This window comes from Lepidothrix coronata, unplaced genomic scaffold (assembly GCF_001604755.1).
Source record: "Lepidothrix coronata isolate B3197 unplaced genomic scaffold, Lepidothrix_coronata-1.0 Scaffold9, whole genome shotgun sequence".
In the NCBI taxonomy this organism is placed as follows: Eukaryota; Metazoa; Chordata; class Aves; order Passeriformes; family Pipridae; genus Lepidothrix; species Lepidothrix coronata.
Window position 1 is genome coordinate 2,299,409 of NW_016690189.1, and position 21,507 is coordinate 2,320,915.

The 21,507-nt window shown below is 34.5% G+C and overlaps 1 protein-coding gene across 3 annotated transcripts in view; it reads right to left on the minus strand.

Moving 5' to 3' along the window:
- Nucleotides 1-21,507, minus strand: part of PPP1R12A (protein phosphatase 1 regulatory subunit 12A) — a 117,971-nt gene that overhangs the window by 26,485 nt on the left and 69,979 nt on the right. For 2 of the 3 annotated variants that reach the window (XM_017804396.1, XM_017804395.1), the window contains exons 5-15: nucleotides 19,608-19,752; nucleotides 17,008-17,082; nucleotides 16,503-16,591; nucleotides 16,228-16,376; nucleotides 13,535-13,656; nucleotides 10,965-11,180; nucleotides 10,036-10,130; nucleotides 6,981-7,103; nucleotides 5,309-5,470; nucleotides 4,681-4,857; nucleotides 1,180-1,270 (exon numbers count right to left, since the gene is read on the minus strand). In XM_017804396.1, coding sequence (XP_017659885.1) covers nucleotides 1,180-1,270; nucleotides 4,681-4,857; nucleotides 5,309-5,470; nucleotides 6,981-7,103; nucleotides 10,036-10,130; nucleotides 10,965-11,180; nucleotides 13,535-13,656; nucleotides 16,228-16,376; nucleotides 16,503-16,591; nucleotides 17,008-17,082; nucleotides 19,608-19,752 — 1,444 coding nt within the window. The remainder of the gene's footprint in view (nucleotides 1-1,179; nucleotides 1,271-4,680; nucleotides 4,858-5,308; nucleotides 5,471-6,980; nucleotides 7,104-10,035; nucleotides 10,131-10,964; nucleotides 11,181-13,534; nucleotides 13,657-16,227; nucleotides 16,377-16,502; nucleotides 16,592-17,007; nucleotides 17,083-19,607; nucleotides 19,753-21,507) is intronic. The other variant, XM_017804397.1, reaches the window with a different exon arrangement.

The following is a 21,507-nucleotide window of genomic DNA, read 5'->3' on the forward strand; positions in this document are numbered from 1 at the left end:
TGCTTCCAACATGAGCATAAGCATACTAAATATTTCTGAAAGAACCCTAAAAACATAACACATCATATTTTCAGAAATGTTGATACTTTGTAATTTACTCTCTGCAACTGGATTTTTAGACCAGCAAGACATAAAAAATTGCACTGACAGCACTAGAGAAAGTTGTAACTCATTTCTTAGTTCGTTGTTATTCTGAGGCTAAAAACTAGTCTTGAAGTAAGCTCAGAAAGCAAATAATTTTTTGAAGACAGTTTTTCTCTACTACACTTTTCAGCTGATGCATCTGACTGAGGCATTGCTCAAAACACTTCGTAATCTATTCTTCAAAGCCAACTTTGCAGCTTATCAGTTATTTAAATGTTTTTCGTGTTGATAAAGTTTTAATAGAGTAATTCCTGGTAGCTTCTTTACTGTAAAGATTCAACAGTAGTTGGCCTGTAGTTTAACCATCATTCAGGGCTCTGAATTAGTATTAGGAAGCAAAAATAACTCTGATAAGGTAAAGTCGTATCAACTGTGGATCTCTCACTACAAAAGGTAACCAGAAATATTTGAGAAGTTTAAAACTGCAAAGATTTGAAAGTAACATCAGCAAAGAATGTAGATAGAGACTTGGCCTTAAAACACTAAGGACAATGGCTACAGTATTTTTGTGCTGTTTTTCAGGGCCTATATGCTGATTATTCTCAGTTTGTCAGCAGACAGGGGTTGGTAGTTGCTCCACTGCCCAAAGAGCATTCAAGTACCATTAGAGATACTCCCTCTATTTTGCTATTGCCATATCCTTCCCTATGTTAGGATTGTGCTAGTTGCAACTCACTGTAAGGAAGTTCTGACATAAACTGTGAAGAACCACCAAATATATCAGTATGTAAACTAAGAGAGAGAAATGTTGCAAGGAGACATGCAGTTAGATACTACATTATTAGCAAGCAAACAAAAAACTCTCTCCTAGTACTTTCCTGTCTCCACAGAGGCTAGACTGAATGTATTTTTTCTATGTCATGGATCTTGTTAGCTGTTCATATGTTGGTCAGCTCAATCACATTATTTACAACAGCCCTTGCACAGAAGAAAAAGAATTAGAAATGGATGCAAATGCAGTATGCTATGCCTGTTTCTCAAGTATTATGTTATGGGTATGATTCCATAAATGTAGAAGCTTTAATACTACTGTACCTGCGTAGATCTTCTAGACTGTCTTGCTTGCCTGGATCTAGCTTTTCTTTGGGACTCTGACTCTTCATCCCGTACTGGAGTGAGGTATGATCTAAAGAGTTAATTACAAACAAAATTGGCAAATGATAGTTTTTGTACAAATGTATTAAAAGGTCAGAATAAACCCCCACAACATGATACGACTGAAAACCAAAGCAGTCAGAAGAAAATCTTTAACTATATAAACCAGGTTACATTTTAGACATTTCATCCATATCATAATAATCTATTCATCAAGACAGCAGTCTTAGAACTCAAATAAAATACATAGTGTTTTCTTACTTAATTTAGATTTCCTTTTTCCATTTTCTCTAAATATAACTTCAGCTTTTTTGTTATTTCACTAGCCTACTAAGTACTTCTTTAGGGATAGAAGAACTCAGAGATTCGGCCTTATAGACATTTATACATCAAATATCTGTGTGTATTAACTTTTAACATTATTTGTAAGCTTTTAGAAAAAGCTAAATGTACAGCTAATGCAGAAAACCTAATTATATCACTTACTGCACCAGAAATTACAAGTCCTTGAGGAGGTGGTTACTACATTTTTCATATGAATCATTTATGCTTTGAGTAAACCAACTCCCTTCAAAAAAAATTTGCTTGAAAATAAATCCTCATGAAACCCACAAAAATCCTGCAGAGTAAGCAGGTAATTGTAATCAAAGCCAAAAGGCTATTGGAGTAGACACACAAAGTCTGGACTCTTTAAAGAAATTTTCCAATGCAAGTAACTAGAGTGAAAAAAAACCCAACCAAGATATAAATATCTTTACATGCATAAATACATATATTCGTACATATGTAAAACCATAATTAAAGAATTTAGAAGTTTTTAATGCATTTGTTGATTTTCTATTACAGAATATTCTGGGAATGCTGCTGTAATTTCATACTGTTTTGAAATCCTTAGATTAGCTAAAAATTAGAAAAAATAAAAAAAATTTTGGAAAAGCAAAATCAGAAGGTTGCTAAAAGGTTGCTTAAAACACAAAGCCTCTCTGAGCTTCTTTAGATCAGATTCTGCGATATTTTCCGATTGTCTCTTTTTATATGTCATTAGTTAAGAATAATTGGCTAATGATTCAACAGTTGGCTAGTGATTATGCCATCATCTATTAACACTTAAATAATTTATGTATAGAAAGAGAAGTTCTTTGATCATCTAATAATACATTTGTTAGCCTTAGCACATACTAAAAACAGTATTGAAACAATTTTAACACTTAAAAGTAAACTTCATTTATACAGACCTACATGTCACTACCTGTGTTCTAACTCTATTAAACTAAGTACCCCTAAAACACAGGAAAATACTTATACTTATCTGCTATACTTAAAAATGTTGAAACAACGCCCATTGTATGACACATCTCAAAAAACCCACACTATGTTAATTTGATTTCCCTATCCTGTTCTCTTGCAAATAGCAGTTTTCATTGACTTTTCATTTTCCTAGAGCTCCGGGCCCTATGTACATCAGGAAAAGGGTGGCTGCTGGCTGCTTTAGCTAAAATGACCTGAAGGTTACCCACCTAGAAGGTTTTGACTGCAGAGCAGGTATAATCTTTAGGGCTTGAAAATTGCTACAAATTCTCCCACTTAAACTGGTTTTTGGTAACTGTCATACCTACACCTACCTTCCAATAAATTTGAAATACTTTAAATCTCACTGAGAGAAAATGAAAACTTTCAACTTGCCAGGTGCACACTGCAGCTACTGTCAGAGTAGAAAGTGCCCTTCCCTAGCATCCCTTGTTGATGCCACACAGGTTCCCTATACAGTATTATTCATGATAAAAAGATTTAAAGATTCAAGTTTGTAATTTTCTTCCCTGTTTCTCCAAACCAAACCTAAAAATCATACAAAGACTATAGCTTCAGCTATTCCAAAAGGATGTGCCATTACCTGCTTCATTACTAAAAGGTTTATAGTGTTCTTTATTTATTTAATATCTTTGAAATACTGTTGTTGGTTATCAAGATTTAACAGATATCCTAATATACCATGAAGAATGCATCTGCAACAATGTATTACACAATCATCCTAGTCAGACAAAACCAAGGAATTTCAGGCCAACTGCAGGTATCTAAAGCATGTGTAGTTATGTGCACATTAGTACAAACACACTAATGAGAGTCAATAAGACCGCAAAATCCTTAATTCTACATTCCTTGCCTTTCCAGCTGATATGAGACCAAAATAGTATTTGCATTTTAAAATCTGAACTATTTTTGAAAAAAAGATGCATTTTGTTGGTTTTGCTTTTCGTTTGTTGGGTTCAGTCAAATTTCACTTTGGAAAATGCCTGTTCTGACCATGGTTGTTATTGAAATTTGTCATTAGCACACGTGGGTACTTCCTGAATCATGGTGGGAAAGAATAAAAACATAATCCACATTTTTGTAGAAGCTATTTCATTTCAGTTTTGGGTATGAGGGAAGATTATGGAAAACAGGCTACCCTAATTAGGCCTAAAGCTTTAAATGTTGTTGCCTTAAGTGAACCAAAAGAATGCAGGTTTCTTGTGTAATAAGGAACAGCTTCATTACCTCCGTGAACATACAGAGATACACACTGATACAGGAGCTACATTTCAAAACTATTACAGGAGCAACACAGAAATCTGAACTTGCACTTCAGCAGAAGGGTTAAAGGATAAACATTTATAAATATCCAGAAGAAGAAGAACCTGAGGAAAGCTAACAGGAATTAACAATCTTTTGAAATCTTATTTTTGCTTCCATAAATAGTAGGAAACAACTCTTTATGGAAACATAAATATGCACCAGTCTTAACTCATCCTCCATATAACTGTAAACAGAAAAACACAGCATATTCTTAAAATAAGATTTACATTGGCTTCTTACTCATTCTTCATATTGCCTTGACAATTGTATAATTATGTTTCAAGTAAATGAAACACCCTAAATGATGCAATGAAATAAACAGAATGTGTTGGGTTCAATACTCTCTTCTCAGAATTGCCAGCCATACAAAATAGTTGAAAAAATGCTATGCTATAACTTATTAGCATACTGCCAGCGGCACACTAGCTCAAACAGTAGCAATGTACTTGTAGTAATTAATAATTACTCATTATTTTTAATTCAGTGTTTTTATATAGTTCCATTATGGGTATTTTTAAGAGGATTCATTTAATCTATTAACAGAAATATAAATATTAAAATACCACATACTGAATGAGAACCCAAGGCCAGTCAAAAACATACAGTATTGAAGTTTAAATTTCATGAATGGTCTCTACTAGTACTCTTAGACTTTAGCTCTTAGATAAATCAAGACATGTTACTTGTTGTTTCAATACACAGAAAGAAAACAACACTGCTTTACATACTGTACTGTCCAAATTTGTGGTAACCAACACATTCCTTTAAGTAAGAAAAAAATTATAACTTTTGTGTAAGAGCAACATTACTCTTAGGACCTTTACACACCTCCGTCTCTCCCTGACCTCTGATGTTGAGGACACAGTGCCAGAAGTAGCTGTAGTCATGGCTGTGGTAGTGGCTGTAGCATTTACAACAGATGGTGCAACAGGAACGGTCACTGCTGTAGGAACACTTTCCTTTTCTTTCTCAGTACTATCCTCAGCCCACAAACGATTTGAGGTACTACAGCATAACAAGCAGCAACACAAAAAAAGAGAAAAGGAAACAGCTAAACAATGAAAGCACTTTACTAAACAACTAATAACATGTAAATTGAGGGATGGATTTTTTTTTTTAGAAAAGGTAGACTTTGAAATGTCTCTACTATGAAAGCTCAACTTGAGCTATTAAATTGAATAAATTAAGAATTAGCAGTTCACAATGACTGAACTTTTATTCTTCACACCTTTCTAACATTGGATTTATTCTTTTATACCAATATGGCTGTCACTTCACAGTAGAAAGCCATTTGCAATTTTTGAGCCAAATTGTACAAAATCAAAACAAATTTAACAGGAAAAGTGAAAAAATCCAGAGCCCCAGAATCTACTAAACAAGAACGCATGCACATACATAAGCACACAGTAGACCTGACAAAAAAAAACAAGAAAAAAAAGTGTGCTGGTGCCATTACCTGCTTTGTACACCTGCTGAAGTAGAACCCGTTGTACTCTTCGTAGTAGTGTTTGTGCTGGCAGGCAGTGTTTTCTGAAGACCAGCAGAAGAGGTAACTGTTGATGCAGTACTTGGAACATTAGAACTTATCAAATCATCTTGTCTTCTACCAAAGGAGCCACTGAAGGAGAGACAAGTACAATGTCTGCATTTATTACTTATCTTTGCTCATTAAAATATCACCAAGCAGGAATAATCCATTAAATTCCTGCCCATGCATTCTGTGCCTCAGATGAGTCTTGGAAACTTCTGGGACAAAAGAAGCATTTTCTTCACTTTTCCTTGATTAGAACTTTTAATTTATGACTTCAGAGGGCACCAGAAGTCTCTTAGTCCTGACCATTTCTTCACACAACAAGGAGATAAAGAATGGAATCTCACTTGTTTATGTAAGACTGTCTTGATCACATCTACTAAAGTATTCATATAGGGCCCCCAATGTCCCATTTTTAAATTGCTGTTTCACCCACACTGAATACCTCAGAAAATGCAGAACTTCACTGCACAGCTTGTCAGAAAAGAAAATGTCACTCCTCTTATAATTTGAAACCAATTAAATGTACTGCCTTTAAAAAAAAACAACACTTAAATCATTCCCAGCAAGAATAACCTCCCACTCAGGTTATTCCCTTGCTCTTAAAGTTATAAAGAACTCAGTGGCTTCCACATTTTTATCCACTGGTTCTGGCTGAATAAATTTTGCGCTAGCAGGTCAGAATGTTTGCCCATGACTAAATCGCAGAATCCACACTTAGGACAGACAGAGCATCTTTGTTACTAATTGCAAAAGATTTAAGGATAAAGATGTTTCTTTGTCATTATACAATTGATATTTTTTTCTATCAACTTTAGAATGACAAAAAATAATGGTAAAAGAACAACCGAAGCAATACATTGTTAAAGCACAACATGCAATTTAAAAGTGGTGAGCACATTTTGTTTGAAGACTGGAGTGTAAATACTGGTAAAAGCTAACATGCAAAGATTGTTCTTACATATTAACTGTGGATATTTTCCATCCAGAACAGGAAATCTGTGCAACATCTTTCCTACACTTAAAGTTAGGAAAATTGGCAAGGTTTTTTTTAAGGCAGGAGGTTATCAAGGAATTAAGATTATGCTGTATGAAACAGCCTGATTACATGCCACTGATAATAACAATGTCAAGACTCAAAAAAATGTTGAGTATCCATCACCACGTACATCAGCAACACGTATCAATATGCAGCTTAGTCACTTGACTTTTTTTTTGATTTTTTTCATTTGAGCTATTTATTGCTCCACTAATTACAATGAAGAACTTGACTTCAATAGCTACACTGAAACTACACAATGAAGGAAAATTAATAATGTACATATTTGCAGGATATGATTCCTCCTGAGAAAATCCTATAAGTTAGGAACTTGGACACCTGAAAATTATTTTCATATTTTCATCATTTACTTCACATTCAAGTTAATTTTATGTATGCATTCTATGATACTGATACTCAACAGAGGTATGGCTATAATTTACCATTAAGGAGAACAGCCCAAGACTTGTGGGACTGTCATGCAAGAACCAAAATTCAGAGACAATATTTTCCCTCTTTTAAGCCTACTTTGAAAAAAAAAAAAAGAAAATTCCACACCTTCTTTGATAACTTGTGTTTAATGATGTAGGACCTTCATTCAAACTGTTTTTCTTGACATCTTCCTCCCATTTTCTCCTGGTATAGGAGCTGCCACCACGTATTGAACTAGCAGATGAGTCTCTGAAAAATGATTTCAGTTTAGCAAGCTCACATTAAAGAAGGTTGTTCTTGATGTGAGCTGAACAGCAGCTTCAAACTAAAACCCTGGATAACACACTTAAAAGAAACATAACCAAACAGGAATAAAATTACCTTTATGGACAACCATTTTCAAGCCCCTGTGGAAAAATACTATATTCCTACTAATGCCATTAGAAATATCAGAAAAAAGCAGCATCAAAAGAAAACTGCTAAAGAGGATTTAACCAGATAAAATCAACTGTTGGCTTTTATCTGTGATCATTGGTGGCTTTGTTTTTCCCAGAAAAGGAACAAAATATCTACCTGTTTGCCCCTGAGATTATCCAATGTAATAAGAGGAAAACTACTTGGGTTTTTTAGTAGCTGATTTAATGGGATTTTTCATTCTTTGATATTATAAGAAGTTGAAAAGCTGACAAACCTTCAGAACTCATGATACTGTAGACTAGTGTAAACAGGCTTACAGTAGCCATTCCTCAGTGGCCTGCTGTGCATCACCAGCTGACATGACTTTAGTCATAAGGAATTTCCAGACTGTTGTTGCAGTTTATAGCAGCAAGAAACAACCTTGCAAAAATCTATTTAGAAAAACTATCCTGAAAATTGACACTGAGATGCAAAAACTGAATTTCTAATAAAAATGTGAGTTCAAGATTTGAAATAAAGTTCAGATAGAACAGAAAATCCCCATGTCTTTCACAAAACTATACATAAAAGGTAACCAGGTGTACGGAAAAATAAAACAAAACTTTGTAATGATCTATTTTATGTTCAGATACCTTTGGCCTCAGAACGCACCTCTTTTTGCACATAGTACTTCTGCAGCTGGAAACAACTTTTGAAAATGATGAAATAATAACAGTGTAGTGTTATTTCTTACCAGCAAAGAGAAACACAAATACTGAATATCATCTTACACAGAAAGGTCCTGCTGCATGAGAAATTTTTCATAATTACTCAAGGTTTCACTTCGCCAAGACACAACTGATTTCAGCACTTTTGCTGAAGCACTGGCTACTCAACTGAGGTTGGGTGTCTGAGATCTGTTAACCTAAAAGCCCAGCTAGGATTCATCTTGAAGCCATTTCCATCACTCACAGTAGGATGTTATCTGGATTACGCTACATTATCGATACGTGAGACAAGTAGGTGTTCAGAAAGGTAGAAGAAGAACCTCACATAAGCAACAAGGACAAAGATCTGTGACAAAGGCAGAAATCTTAATAACTTATTAAGGTACCTGAAGGGCAGATGGTTAAATTCTACATGTAAACAAGGTCAGAATAAATGTCAAAAATCTCTTATGGTTTCAGGTAGGCAAGATGGGTTTTCTACATACACCAGGCAAAGTATTGGTGCCTAAACAGTCCGGCCTAAAAGCAGGCTTCATCTCTGGTACCCCCAGGAGTACAGAAAGTTCTCAGAAAAATCAATTGTTTGGCGCACTGGGACTAATGTGACTGGTGACTGCAGTTAACCCAATCCACATGAGAAAAACTGTGCTATTGCTCACAACCACCTTTGGAACTGTGTCTGTGAATGAGGCATGATGGTTAAGACTAGCACATCCAGGACACAAATAAATCTCAACACTGAAGCAAAACTTAATCCCTTTGTTACAACCAGTAACAGCTTCTAAGAAATAAAACTGTAAAGAAATGTTTGTCCAAATCCTAAGGTATCTTCTACTTCAGAGACTTTTAGAGAACAAGAGTTTTTGAAAAGATCTTAGAGAATAAAAACTGAATAATAATAATCCCTGTATAAACAAACGAAAACTGGCAAATTCCGTCTCAAAGAATATAGTGCTCCAGAGAATGATAGCACAAACAGAAACTCCAAACCGCCCCATTATAGAAATACAGATTAAAATGCATCTGACCAAGAAAAATGAGAGATGCTAACAAATTACACTGCACTTTAGGGGAGCATGAGATCTGGGATACTCCTCTTCCAAAACAGAATTTGTCACTTAGAGACTAAACTTCAGCAATTTCCTACAAACATAAGAAAAAGCAGTATTTATCTTGTGTTTGCACCGAAACAAACCATTCTCACGAGTAGCAACAAAGACACTCCTCTTCAGGCACAAAGAAATTATCAGTCTTACACACAAGGATTACAACAGCACATTTTGAGCAAGTACAGGCTTTTCAGTTCAGGTCATTCAATGTTCGGCTATCCAGACATGATCCAACAAAATGCACGACATTAGGAAGACCTCTAAGTTTTGTACTGTGCATTCTACAGTAATTCAAGAAAATGTCCCAGGAGAAGTGAAAAATGGGAAAGTTAAGTTATGGTTATGTTAAGGTAAGATCATGTTACGATCTGACAATGTAAATATGACATGAAAGTATCCCAAATCCTAACAGGTAGGAAGCCTATGCACCTTTTGTTTTTTTTGTACTCAAAACTATAGAAGAAGTATCAGCAAAGAAAATAAAAATCTACAAAAGAAGATGAAAGGTCAACACGTAAACAAGAACAATAGAAGAATGGCTTTTCTAAGCTAACTATGATCTTTGTACTGCTGCTGCAGAACATGGTTTTAAGCAAAGACTAAGAAACACATTGTTTTATCGTTATCAAAAGTAATAATGGAGCCCAGTAGTAGCATTTTGCAACTCAAGATACAGCAGTAAAAAATAAATTTTGAATTTTATTTTTTCCCCAGGAGGCAACACTCATTGCGCAGTTCTGGTCTTGTCACAGAATAATTTGGACTTTAAAAAGGGTCATTATAATCTATAAGACCAAAAACCTTCAGGAACTGGATTATCATACGGATTATCATAATCTATGCAGCAGGATGGTATAAATTAGCATTGTCTTAAAATACATGAAGTTTGTCAGTCACTCTAATATCAAGTAATTTTATATTTAAAAGAAATTATAACTTCAGAATCACCTGTTTTCTTTTTCATCAATGTCAGAGGTACTGGCTAGTCGTCTTGGTATTGTAGGTGCAACATATGCAAGTCGAGTTCCTTTTCCATCTTTCTCCTGAAAGATATGTATTTTCTATTAAGTGTTACTATTATTGATTATACTGCTAATTGTTTGGAAAATCATCATCCTTGACAGCTCCAGATGTATTTACTGTGACCAGATTACATAAATGAGTTTTATGCTTTAGTAAAATATTATAAAGACTGCAGTAGTGAAAGGAAACTGTTAGTGTTTTCATTCTAGTGAGGTAAATGACTCAATTTCTTTTTTTTTGTGCTTTGTGGCAGTACAATTCCAACACTGATAACTGAAAGCAACTGGTTCAGTATTTTTATATGGTAGAGTACGTTAATATTCTTAATCTTTAAAACATAGAAACACTTGTACTTGAAACAGAACCACAAGTTCTGTGTTGTTCAGTTACCCAAACAACACTTGTTCCAGTGGTTCACAATATACACTGGATCACTTGGTTCAGTGTATCCATGCTTAATTACAGAACTAGTTTTTGTAAATAAAAAAATCACTACGAAATGAAAACAAACACAAAAGAGACTTCTTTTGTTTATAAGATTCTTTCAACATCACTCTCCAAGTGAGGCCAAAATCATCAAACCTCTATTGCCCCCAAAGTGTAAAAACTACTACTAGCACTGCAAGTCCTAAAAAGGGGTTAAATGCCAGACTTGTACTCCAGATCGCCAGGCAATGAAGGTGTATATTACACTTTAAGAAATACTACACAGAAGCTCCATAATTTAACTTTCTGGAATTTTAGTAAAGAAGAGCTGTGTACTACAATCTTACCTCTATAATACATTATAAACATCTATACTAAGAAAGTTATATAAATTCCTTGAAATGTTGTTTTACACTTAATATTACTACCTTTTCTTTGTTGTCCAATGAAGAGGAAAGTCTAGGACTTGAAGCAGAACGCATAACACCTGCAGAGTCCTTTTCTTTCTGAGCTTCTTTGGAAGCAGTAATCTCTGCAAGTGCACCATAACTACCGGTTTTTCTAAGACCCAACCTCCATGAAGCAGGAGATTCATCTTTCCTCTCTTCGTCTTTGGGAGAAACCTTGGTTGTAGATGTTGGAAACTGTAACACATATGAAATTCACATTACCTGTGGTAATTCATGCTCCTTGCAGAGATCTGAGAACACAATTGCTTTTAATAATCCTAAGTGCCAAATTCGTAGGGGAGTTGTAATGAGAGGCAACCTACTTTTCTCTTAAATTAGTCAATGAGATAAGAAATGTCAGACTGGTCAAGGTACACTACTCCTCTAAAAGTTAGCTTAGGAAAACCCACACTTTGTAATACACACTGTGAACTTGAGATGCAAACTTAGAAACATGCAAATCTGGTATTAACATTTTGATTAAATATGTTATTTTGCAACCTGTACATAAACCTGTGCACACAAGAACCTCACCATAGATTTTTCACCCTTATTGGGCACAAGAACAATGCCAGTTTTGCGCAAGCCCTGCCTCCATGATGCAGGATCTACTGACTCCACGATAGGCATGATAGGAGGAATGAAATCATACTAAAGCCAATTAAGACAAGACAAAGATGAAGATCGAAAGAATGGAAAACAGAAACAAAAGGTTGTTTTAACACCACGTAGTTTGCACCTATGTTTATGTTACATAGGTCTTTGTTACAGCACAAAATACCAAAAGCAGTAAGACACTTAAAAACTTAGTAACATATTCCTACTAAACACAGCAAGTTTATCTCATTCAAAGGCAGAATTACAGTTTGCACAGAAGAGAACAACAAAGCCTATGATCTAACAAGGTCCATGGCCTAAATCCTCACACTGTTGAGAATACTGGAAGATTCACGCTAACATACCCCTTATCTTCTAATCCTATATCATTCATATCCTTTAATCACATCCCATGCTGGCTTAGCTACCCTCCCAGTATTCACAGTCAGAGAGCAGCACTGTTGAATGCCATGTAGACTGAAGAAAACCCAAATTCAAGTTTAGTACTGCATCTGCACCGCCTGTGTGCAACACATGGTTTGGCCATCTATGGTGTAAGAGCAGAAGAGCAGCTGCAGTAGCACAGACAGTATAAACCTGAAAAGGCACGTGCAAAAGTAGGTGAAAGATCACTCATACAGTGCTGCTTTACCTTCATTAGTAAAAACAGTTTAAAAACTTTTTGTTCATTGATACGAGCTTCAACTACTCCTCTAGATCACATGTACCTCCTATGTTACAAGATAATCAGTCTTGATATAAATGTGCATTTATTTTGTTGCTACAGAAGGCCCTGAGCTTTTCATACAATATTAGGAAGATAACTACAGTTTACTTTTAAACTGCACCTTTTACCTTTGAGATCAAAACATAAACCATTAATTACTGCATAATAAAATTACAACAGTGTATTAACAATTTGTAAGAGGTTATAATTCAGGTTAAAATCAAATTTATTTCTTCCTATAAAAATAACCCCCCTTGTCATTTAATCACACAACTGCATCTGTTACATTAAAGGATATTCTGTAAGATGAATCATCATTAGATTCTATTTTGAGTAGGAAAATATAACCCCAATAAGCTCCCAGGAGCTAAATACACTACATACTATTCCCCCAGCAGTATGTCTTTTCTCTCTACTGTGGCTTCATTATATCCTGAACACACTTTTCAGAAGCATCAGTAGTGGGTTACACTTTCATTATGATGCATACAGAAAAGTTGTAATGATTGACAAATGAAGACTTACCAGTTTACTATCCAGTCTGCTTTGATATTCTGAAAGTTTGACTTGGGTACCATCTTCTGACTATGCATTATTATCTACTGTAATTTTTCCCCCAGGCATACCTATCTTCCTTTGACAAGCCAAATTAAAGTTCATTCAAATTAACTTGTCATGTAAAGTTACAAGCTGTAAAAAGCTTCAAGCATGCAATATGGCTTCACTAGGTGTGTTTTTTAAGCTGTCCATTGAAAAAATGTGTCCTAATTATCTAGCTCTTCCATGAGGTCCTAACCATATTGAAACAGGGATGAGACCTACAGTACTTTTTACTGCACAAATACAGACACAGAGAGACACTAGAACTGCGGCTTCTAGAAATTTTGGAGGAGTCCAACATAGAAAAGACTTCCAAAGATGAAGTTTAGCTTCAGAAAAAACAAGAACTCCACTCACTGTGCAACAACTTTTTTTTTTTTAAGAGGATCTTACATTCAGCTACTTTGTTTAGAATTAAGCTACAGTTTAGAATTAAAACCATTCAAAATTTTTAAAAAAATGAACACAGTTTCTGGAGAAGAATACAAAATATTTTAAGAATCTGTGCATAATTTCATCAATTCACTTTGGTTAACCCAATCCACTTTTTATACTAGAATCAAAAAATGTATGCTTACCCGGAAGAAAAGAAATGGAAAATCACAAAAAAGGTATTTTATTTTACCTTCTTAACAGGCGATGTAGGTGGCCCTTGGCCACCAGCTACTGAAGGCGCCGTCACAGCTACCGATGCTGATTGTGTACTTGTGGTATTTGCATTATTAGCTGACAACGTTTTGGCCTTATCTGCAAAATATTTACAAGATTTTAATTTTCATTTGTCTTTCACAATTTCTTCACCTCTACAACACAGAGCAGAATTTCTATCAAACAAATTTGACAGTCAATTTTACAAACAGCATTTTATTATTTATTCCTCAGTGTTTTCCCCATTACTCCCAATCTGTATCTTAGCTAGGTCCGGTTCATCTTTTTTTCTGAAAGGTCATGCATGTAATGTTTTTTTTGGTATTCAGGAAGTGTTACCACTCAGAGATGCTGAGACAAAACCACAGAATCATTCAAGCTGGAAGTGACCTCAGGAGATCACCTAATTCAACCTTCTGCTCAAAGGAGGGTCAATACTGCCTACAGACCAGGTTGCTCAGGGCTTTGATGAGACATGTCTTGTCAACCTCTAGAGACAGAAATTCCACAGTCTTCCCAGACAGCCTATATTTTAGTAGCTAGCTAATAAGCATAAAAAAATACAAATACAAAAAAAAAGCTTACATGACTAACCACTTAATGGAAAGTAATTTCTAAACACAACTGAAAAAAGTGGTGGTGAAATTCTAGATGATAAAAAGCTGAACAGGACAATGTGGACTGACAGTACAATTTGAGATGATGCAAAGGCAGATCTGATGGAAAACTGTGAATGATTAAAATGATTTAAAATATAGAAAAAAGTTATCTGGAGCAAAATCATGGAAGGAGAAAAATGGATTTTTCACAACTGTATTCTGAAATTATTTCTAGGACACCAAGAACATAGTTGTATTCATGACTGAGCTAATACTGACTAACTTACAAAAAACATTAAAGTACCCCAAAGTAAGTTACAAAACCTGAACTGCTGAAAAATTTTGTTTTTCATAATGTTTCCCTGCCCTTTGCAAGATGCTAGCTTTGTATTCATAATTCCCCTCTTGGTCTTACAGACAGAATTGTATTTATTTTGAAACTGTATTCTCACATAACTAACGTAACAAAATATAAGTTTTAGGTAAACATTTAAAATATCCCGAGAGATTAGAAATCACAGTTTCCAGTACTTCAGAATATGGAACACTTTACAACCAGATTGCTCCTTAAAATATTAAGATTTTTCACTAGAAAAATCTTTCACTACCTTAAGCCGAATAATGGGAAAAGAAAGGGAAAGTACAATCTTGGAACTCAGAGATGCAGCTCTACAGGGAAAAGCCTAAAGTCTATCTTGCCAAATAAAGTATGATAAAGCCTTGTTGATATTAAAACCCCCAAAGTTTACATAAATTAATTCTTGTGTCAGAGTCAAATTTTCCTGGCACAAACTACATACTGGCAATGAAGAGAACACAATTACCAGAATCATAAAGCTCAGCAGACATTACAGTCAGCTCAATGACAGAGAAATTACTACATGTTATATATTATAAGTGGCTTGAATTTAGCAAAGCTCAGTAAATAACTGATGCAAGTATACTAAGGTAAAAGACTAATTACAAAGCTTGACAGACATTTTTCCAGCTCAATAGTGAAATGCTGGCTTATTTCAAAATACAAAAAAATAATTAAACCATAATAGACAGCTTGGTTCAGCAACTTGTTTTTACTTCTAACTACATTAAAAGTTCACGATAGATTGGTTCTAAAATACCTTCTTAGTCTTACCTTTCAGGTGAAGAAATTAGAATGCATTAAAATGAAAACTGACAGCTCACCAAAAACGGTCACTTATTTTTAAAAGTGTAAGCATAAAATATTAACAAGCTATTTCTAATGACATCCTTGTCTATGTATTTTATTGCTGCATTGTAATTTTAAAATTCTTTATTAGGATTGAACATACATCTTTAAATACTAATTGGCTGACATTTGTTTTCTGGTTTGAAAGAAAATGATACTATGCTGTTCTTATATCACTATCAGCTATTCTGAAAATTGTTCAAGAAAAAAACAATCCATAAATTCCATAGAAGAGCAAAATACAGGGTAATATGCACATAACTTTGCATACAATCTGAAACTTTTCAAAGAACATTCCTCTTTAACTCAAGTTGCATATGAAGTAACTGTTAACATTAAAATAACACCTTTAAAAGTTTATCTCAGTACACACTGAAAATATATGCACTATTACTCTATCAATACCTGAGTCATGATTGCCAGATTAATTGATCATTACTTCAGGATGGAAAGAGTAAATAAGAATGTTTGTACTTTTAGTGATCCAATCTCTAAACCAGTTCCACAAGCAAATACTGCTACAAAACTTTCATTTCTCATTTGATCTTCTTTTTCAATGTTTCTGACATGCCACTTAAGGCTTATATTATTCTATTTAATTAAAAGTATCAATTGTTAAGTAGCCAATCAAGTAAACTGGTTAATAGCTTTAACCTAAGCAGCCACCAGTAAACACATCCGTTTGATGTATCTGTTATGACTTGACTTTAGACTTGTATAAACTTGCTTTAAAATGACTGGAAGCTTAGTGAAATGCAGAAGAATAAGTGAAATGTACTATACTTAACTCTCTATCATGTGATATTAAATAAGTAAATTCATAAAGTAAAAACTTGAAGAAAGGCAATGCTCCAAATAACGTACCAGTCTCTGCTTCAGATTCTGAGTCATCCTCCTCTTCCTCTTCACTAGAACAACTGGATTCATCCTTCTTTCCCTCTTCTTCCTCATCTGCTTTTTCTTGCTCCAGAGACTCTGCATTCTTCTCTTGCTCCATAATCAATGTCTCCTTACTGAGTTTAAAAAGAAAAGTACTTATTAAATTCCAAAAAATTTACTAAAGCCTGTTAAGCAGGACTTTGTGACAGCTTGTAAAGTCATCTTTTTTAAGAGCTTATAATTTTTCCTATTTTACTTACTTTTTGAATGTTTTCTGTGTCTGATTATTATCCAGGTTGGCTGTGGATTCAATTAGGGGAGATTTCTTTTCGCGCTTCTCACTATGAAGCTTCAAAAAATAGAATGATGCAGTTTAATTGATAGAATGGTATCACTGTGACAAAATTACAAATGGAGGGAAATCTTCTCTAACTATTACAAATACTGGAGTGTGTGTGTATAAGCTTCCAAAGTTCAAAATTCTAAAATCTCAGAAACTGTTATTCCTATTGTTGATACTTCAGACCATAAAATGACACTGGACGAGGCAAGTAGTAGAGCACTTTTCTTCTTCCAAGGCTCTTTGGTTACCACAACTGACCAAGTAAGGGCATAAAAGATCTTGTGAGATGGCTGTAGGATTACCTGAATTGAAGCACCAAATCAAAACTTTGGTTTTAATCTTTATGCTTCTCTTGAGCTGAATACCATAATCCTACGTACAATAAACATATATATATATATATATATATGCACAAGGCCTACCAGATTCTGCTTCTTTTGCAATTCTTCTAAATATCCTAGAATATCTTCATCTGCTACATCAAACGCTGTCTGACCCTGGAGAAGGGGAAGAAGTAAAACATCGTAATTGTGCAAGAAAATTTAAATACAACAGACTACAATGTCTTCTCATATGATGATGCAGGTAAAGGAGCACATTCAGAGAGAGAAACTGAAAAATATAAGTCAAGCTCTATTGCAAACTGTTAGTCTGTCAGTATTTGAAAACAATTTTGCAATATTACTTTTTTGGGGGGTAATTGAAACAAAACCATCTATACCTGATGATTAAACACATTTTTTAAGTGATAAAGACATAACAACAACATTTTCCTGTCCTTTGAAGCGAACAAAAACCCACTATGAAGGAAAAGTAGATTGATGAATATAGTTCTCACAATATTAGTTCCAAACAAACAACTGTTCCCAATGGCAGTTGTACGGATGGATCCTGAGCAGTTCAGTATCCTTCTCATTGTAGACTACCACATCAACCACAGACTGATTTTTTAAAGATTATAATATTTAAACAAGCTATACTAAATTTAAGTAGTCATGCTTTCACATTTTACAGCAAAACTCTATTTTACAATTTACATTTCATTTTAGAGAAGATCTGCTACAACCACTTGTTCTTATTTATCTTTAGTGTATGACTTCCATGGGCCATGAACTTGAAGGCTGGAATCTAGGCAAATTCCTAGATCCACTGGTATATATGCAGCTGCATCAACATAATGGGTGGATTTCATGAGATGTTGGGAAGATTATGACAAGATCAGTCTAGTAAGTTCTTCTGTACAATAAGCAGCAATAAAGACAGAGCTGTCATTTAAATGCAGTCACAGCAGCTTATAAAAACAATGAAAGGTGTTCCTATTTGCGCTTAATTCAGTTTCTCAAAATGTTAACTAAAGGTAAATATATCCCTAATTACACTGTGAAGGTTATCTTAACTGGTTAGACAGGAAACCACTAATTTTCACATCCATAAAGCTTCTGACCATACAGAAGCATGTGCACTTTTCAACAAGGCTTACCCAAAAGAGCTTGACATTTGAACTGTTATCTCAAGTTTATATTTGCATTATGATTACAGTTTTTTAAAGTGGTCTTCTATTTTTAGGTAGCTGTTAAGTGGGAGTTAGACCTACCTTAACCACAAAGAGTCACTTTACAAAAAACTGCTGTAGTTGGAAGGTTACATTTAAACCCAAATCCACAACAATTGATACCTGAAGCGCCTAAACAATAAAGGCTGAGTTCTCCAAGGTGCTAAGCACATACAACTATAACCAAATCCAGAGGAGTTTTCAATCTTCTTATCTCCAAAACCAAAAATGTTTACTAGTTTACTTAAGAACACAACAGGCAAATCTTTCCTAGCTTGCAGAGACAAGCCCATATACCAAAAAAAAAAAACAGCTGACATATTTCTATGCCTCCTTACTTCTTATTCTTGCCTAGGTGGAGTTGAACATACTTGTATGAAAGTGCTCTCTAGCGTATTATATCCGCATTGTCACAGTCCCAGTAAAAGGTCTAACACATAATTTGAAAAACTAGCTTTGATTAATTACATCTGCGTCTGACTACCTGATACAAAATACAATTATGCAGTTAACATTTTTATGTTCTGTAAGCATTATACAGAAAGAGTTGAAGCTATCTGGAATTTAATTTCAGAATTCACTAATTTTATTATAAGTATCCTCCATTTGTAAGGAATAAAAATTCAACAAAGTCTAAAAATGTTAAGCAGCAGTAATTTTACCCTTACATAGGGTAAATATTTGCTAATTCATGGTCTGCATCTGCATTATTTTCCTAATTTATTTTTAAAAGTTTATGAAAAAATTCAATGAAGAATCCATCTTAAGATGGCAGGTAATTTACATATATAGTATTGACAGGAACTGGAAGCAGATTAGAACACACTGCAAAGAAAAGAATGAGAGCTCAGCATTTACACAGTTGAATGAAAAGGTTTGGATCCTTCTGATGCCTGTGTGAATCATGAATGTATTTGTACTTATTGGGAGCAAGATCTTGCAAAGCCAGCAAGCTACACAGGCATAGAAGTCTAGGAAATACAGCTTAGGAAGCATCCAAATTATGTCTAGTGAGTCCAGAGATGCCTTAATTTTCTTCCAGCACATCCAAATCAGCATAATATAGTGGTAACTCTTCAGTATGGCAGCACAAGCTTATTTTAAGAGTTCAAACACTACCCAAAGGCATCATCATCTTCAGAGATCAAATGAAAGCCTGTATGCAATCCATCAAGTCACTAATTTTGCATCACTGAAATGCCAACAAACCCTTTCCATTTTGAATTTCCATGTGAAAGACTGCATGGACCATTTAATATAGAACTAAGCATCATGTCAGCCTAGAAATTAATTTAGACAATCAGAGAATTTAGTTTTGAACACAAACATGCTGTTTTGACAAAACATGCATTATATAAAGCTCCACGTACAGTAAACAGCAGTTTATCATCACTTTTCTTACCCTGGCTTCTAAAGTCACTTTAGAGACCAGAACTTTGTATCTTGACAAGGATTACATAAAAATCCTACCACTTTGTTGACAGCCTCCATATCACATAGGTTTTCCACTAAAATGCGACATGCTTCTTCTTTACCCCAGTGAGCAGCAGCATGAAGTGGTGTCCAGCCATCGTAATCTTTAATATTTACATCATAGTGAGCCTGTATTAAAAGCCTAAAGAAATTAAAAGAAACAGATCTTGACACTACTGACAGGGATAAATAAATTGCCATAAAAATCATGAAATTATTCTATGATAATATTCTTCTCCTTTTTCATCATAGATATTTTGGTTGGGCTATTGACAATTGATTGATTTTTACTTCTCACAGAAACATTTGCCTTTTCATTGTTCAGTGGGTATACATTTATAAGGAAAATTCAGGAAAAATAGTCTTTTCCATTTCCTTCTCTATTCACTTCCTCTTCAAAGCATTGCTTCTATTAGCAATAGAAAAAAGTTAGATAATTTTCTCTGTACGTGTAGTAATAGAGAACAGCCCTTTTAAGGAAAAAAAAGTTGTAAAACGTAAAAAATTTTGTTCTTATTAGTAAACTCTTAAAACCGCCTCCCATTCTAATATTAGTTGCTTGAAATTTGCATCTCCTTCTGTCATGAGCATTTTTGCAACAATCCAGTGTTTAGGTGCTTCAATTTCTCTCTGAGAGGGAACAGAGCTCCTCAAATAGAGGACCTGTCATTCAGCCTGCATTCAATACTCAAATTCAGCATGGTTCTGAGGTGAGCGTCCAAGTGACAAGGGACACTTAACCTAACAAACACTTCTATGTAAAGGGCCCATAATTGTTAAAAATCACATAACCACAAAGTATTCTTCTCAAAAAATTCCCCCAGTTTCTCAAGAGCTAATATACTTATAGTAGTATCCTCCAATAAGGCAACCTTCACATATGCTTAGCTGTAAAGTCTTGCAGTCTGGTATCCTATACAAAGTACATGTTTTTGATAATTTGAAGTAATCACAAAAACTGCCTGCACATATATTTTTCCCCTCCTAGGAAAAGTATATGGACTGGACCGCAAAAAACTACAATAACTGAGAGAGCTAGAAAACCATGGAACAATTATAGATAAAACTCCCTTACAGACACATACTACTCTAAAATTAAAATTACTCTTTTCCAACAGAATAATTTATCTTTGTCATATTGAAGCATCAGGGTTTTTTGAAGTAGAACTCCCATTCAGTAAATTGCTCTGCAGACCTTAAAGGCAGCAATACTCACAGAGTCAGGATGTGTGCTCATTTTCATTCATGTTACAATACCTAAGTGCTCCTAGCACTGGTAAAGCAGTCAAATAAATCTATAATCACAGCAAAGCAATGTATTACTAATTATGCTTTACTGAAATAAAGCAGAGCTTTTATGGAAAAAACAATTAAATTTCTGTTGGGGTATATATTGGTATTATATTAATGAAAAACTACCTGTCAATTAGGGGACACTACAATCCTGAAGCTTTCCAGGAAAGCTTTCAAGAGTCATGATTTTCAACAATATCAAAATGCAAAATTACCTAGTTTTCAGGTGTAAAAACTTTTAGTCTGGATTACAAACTGTGCTTTAGGTCTGCAAATAAATATGTTGTCTTGAAAATATGTACAAACTGGAAGGCTAACTGGCATTATAAAAAGGTCTTAAGCTTGTTTACTTAGTTGGTTTTAGAAACAGGACAAGATTTTTATCAACTTCCTTCTCTTAAATAAGTATTCAGGTTAAATGTGCACACTGTATTCATTTTTCGAATGATTTAAAATAAAAGCTAACAGCACCATGATTTATGAGTGCTTGAAAACATAAAATCAAGCTTTGAGAAAAGATTGTTTCAGAGACTGATTTTTTCAAGATACAACTCCTAAAAGTTAGAAGTGTCCAATTCTATCAATTCCAAGCAGCATAACATCA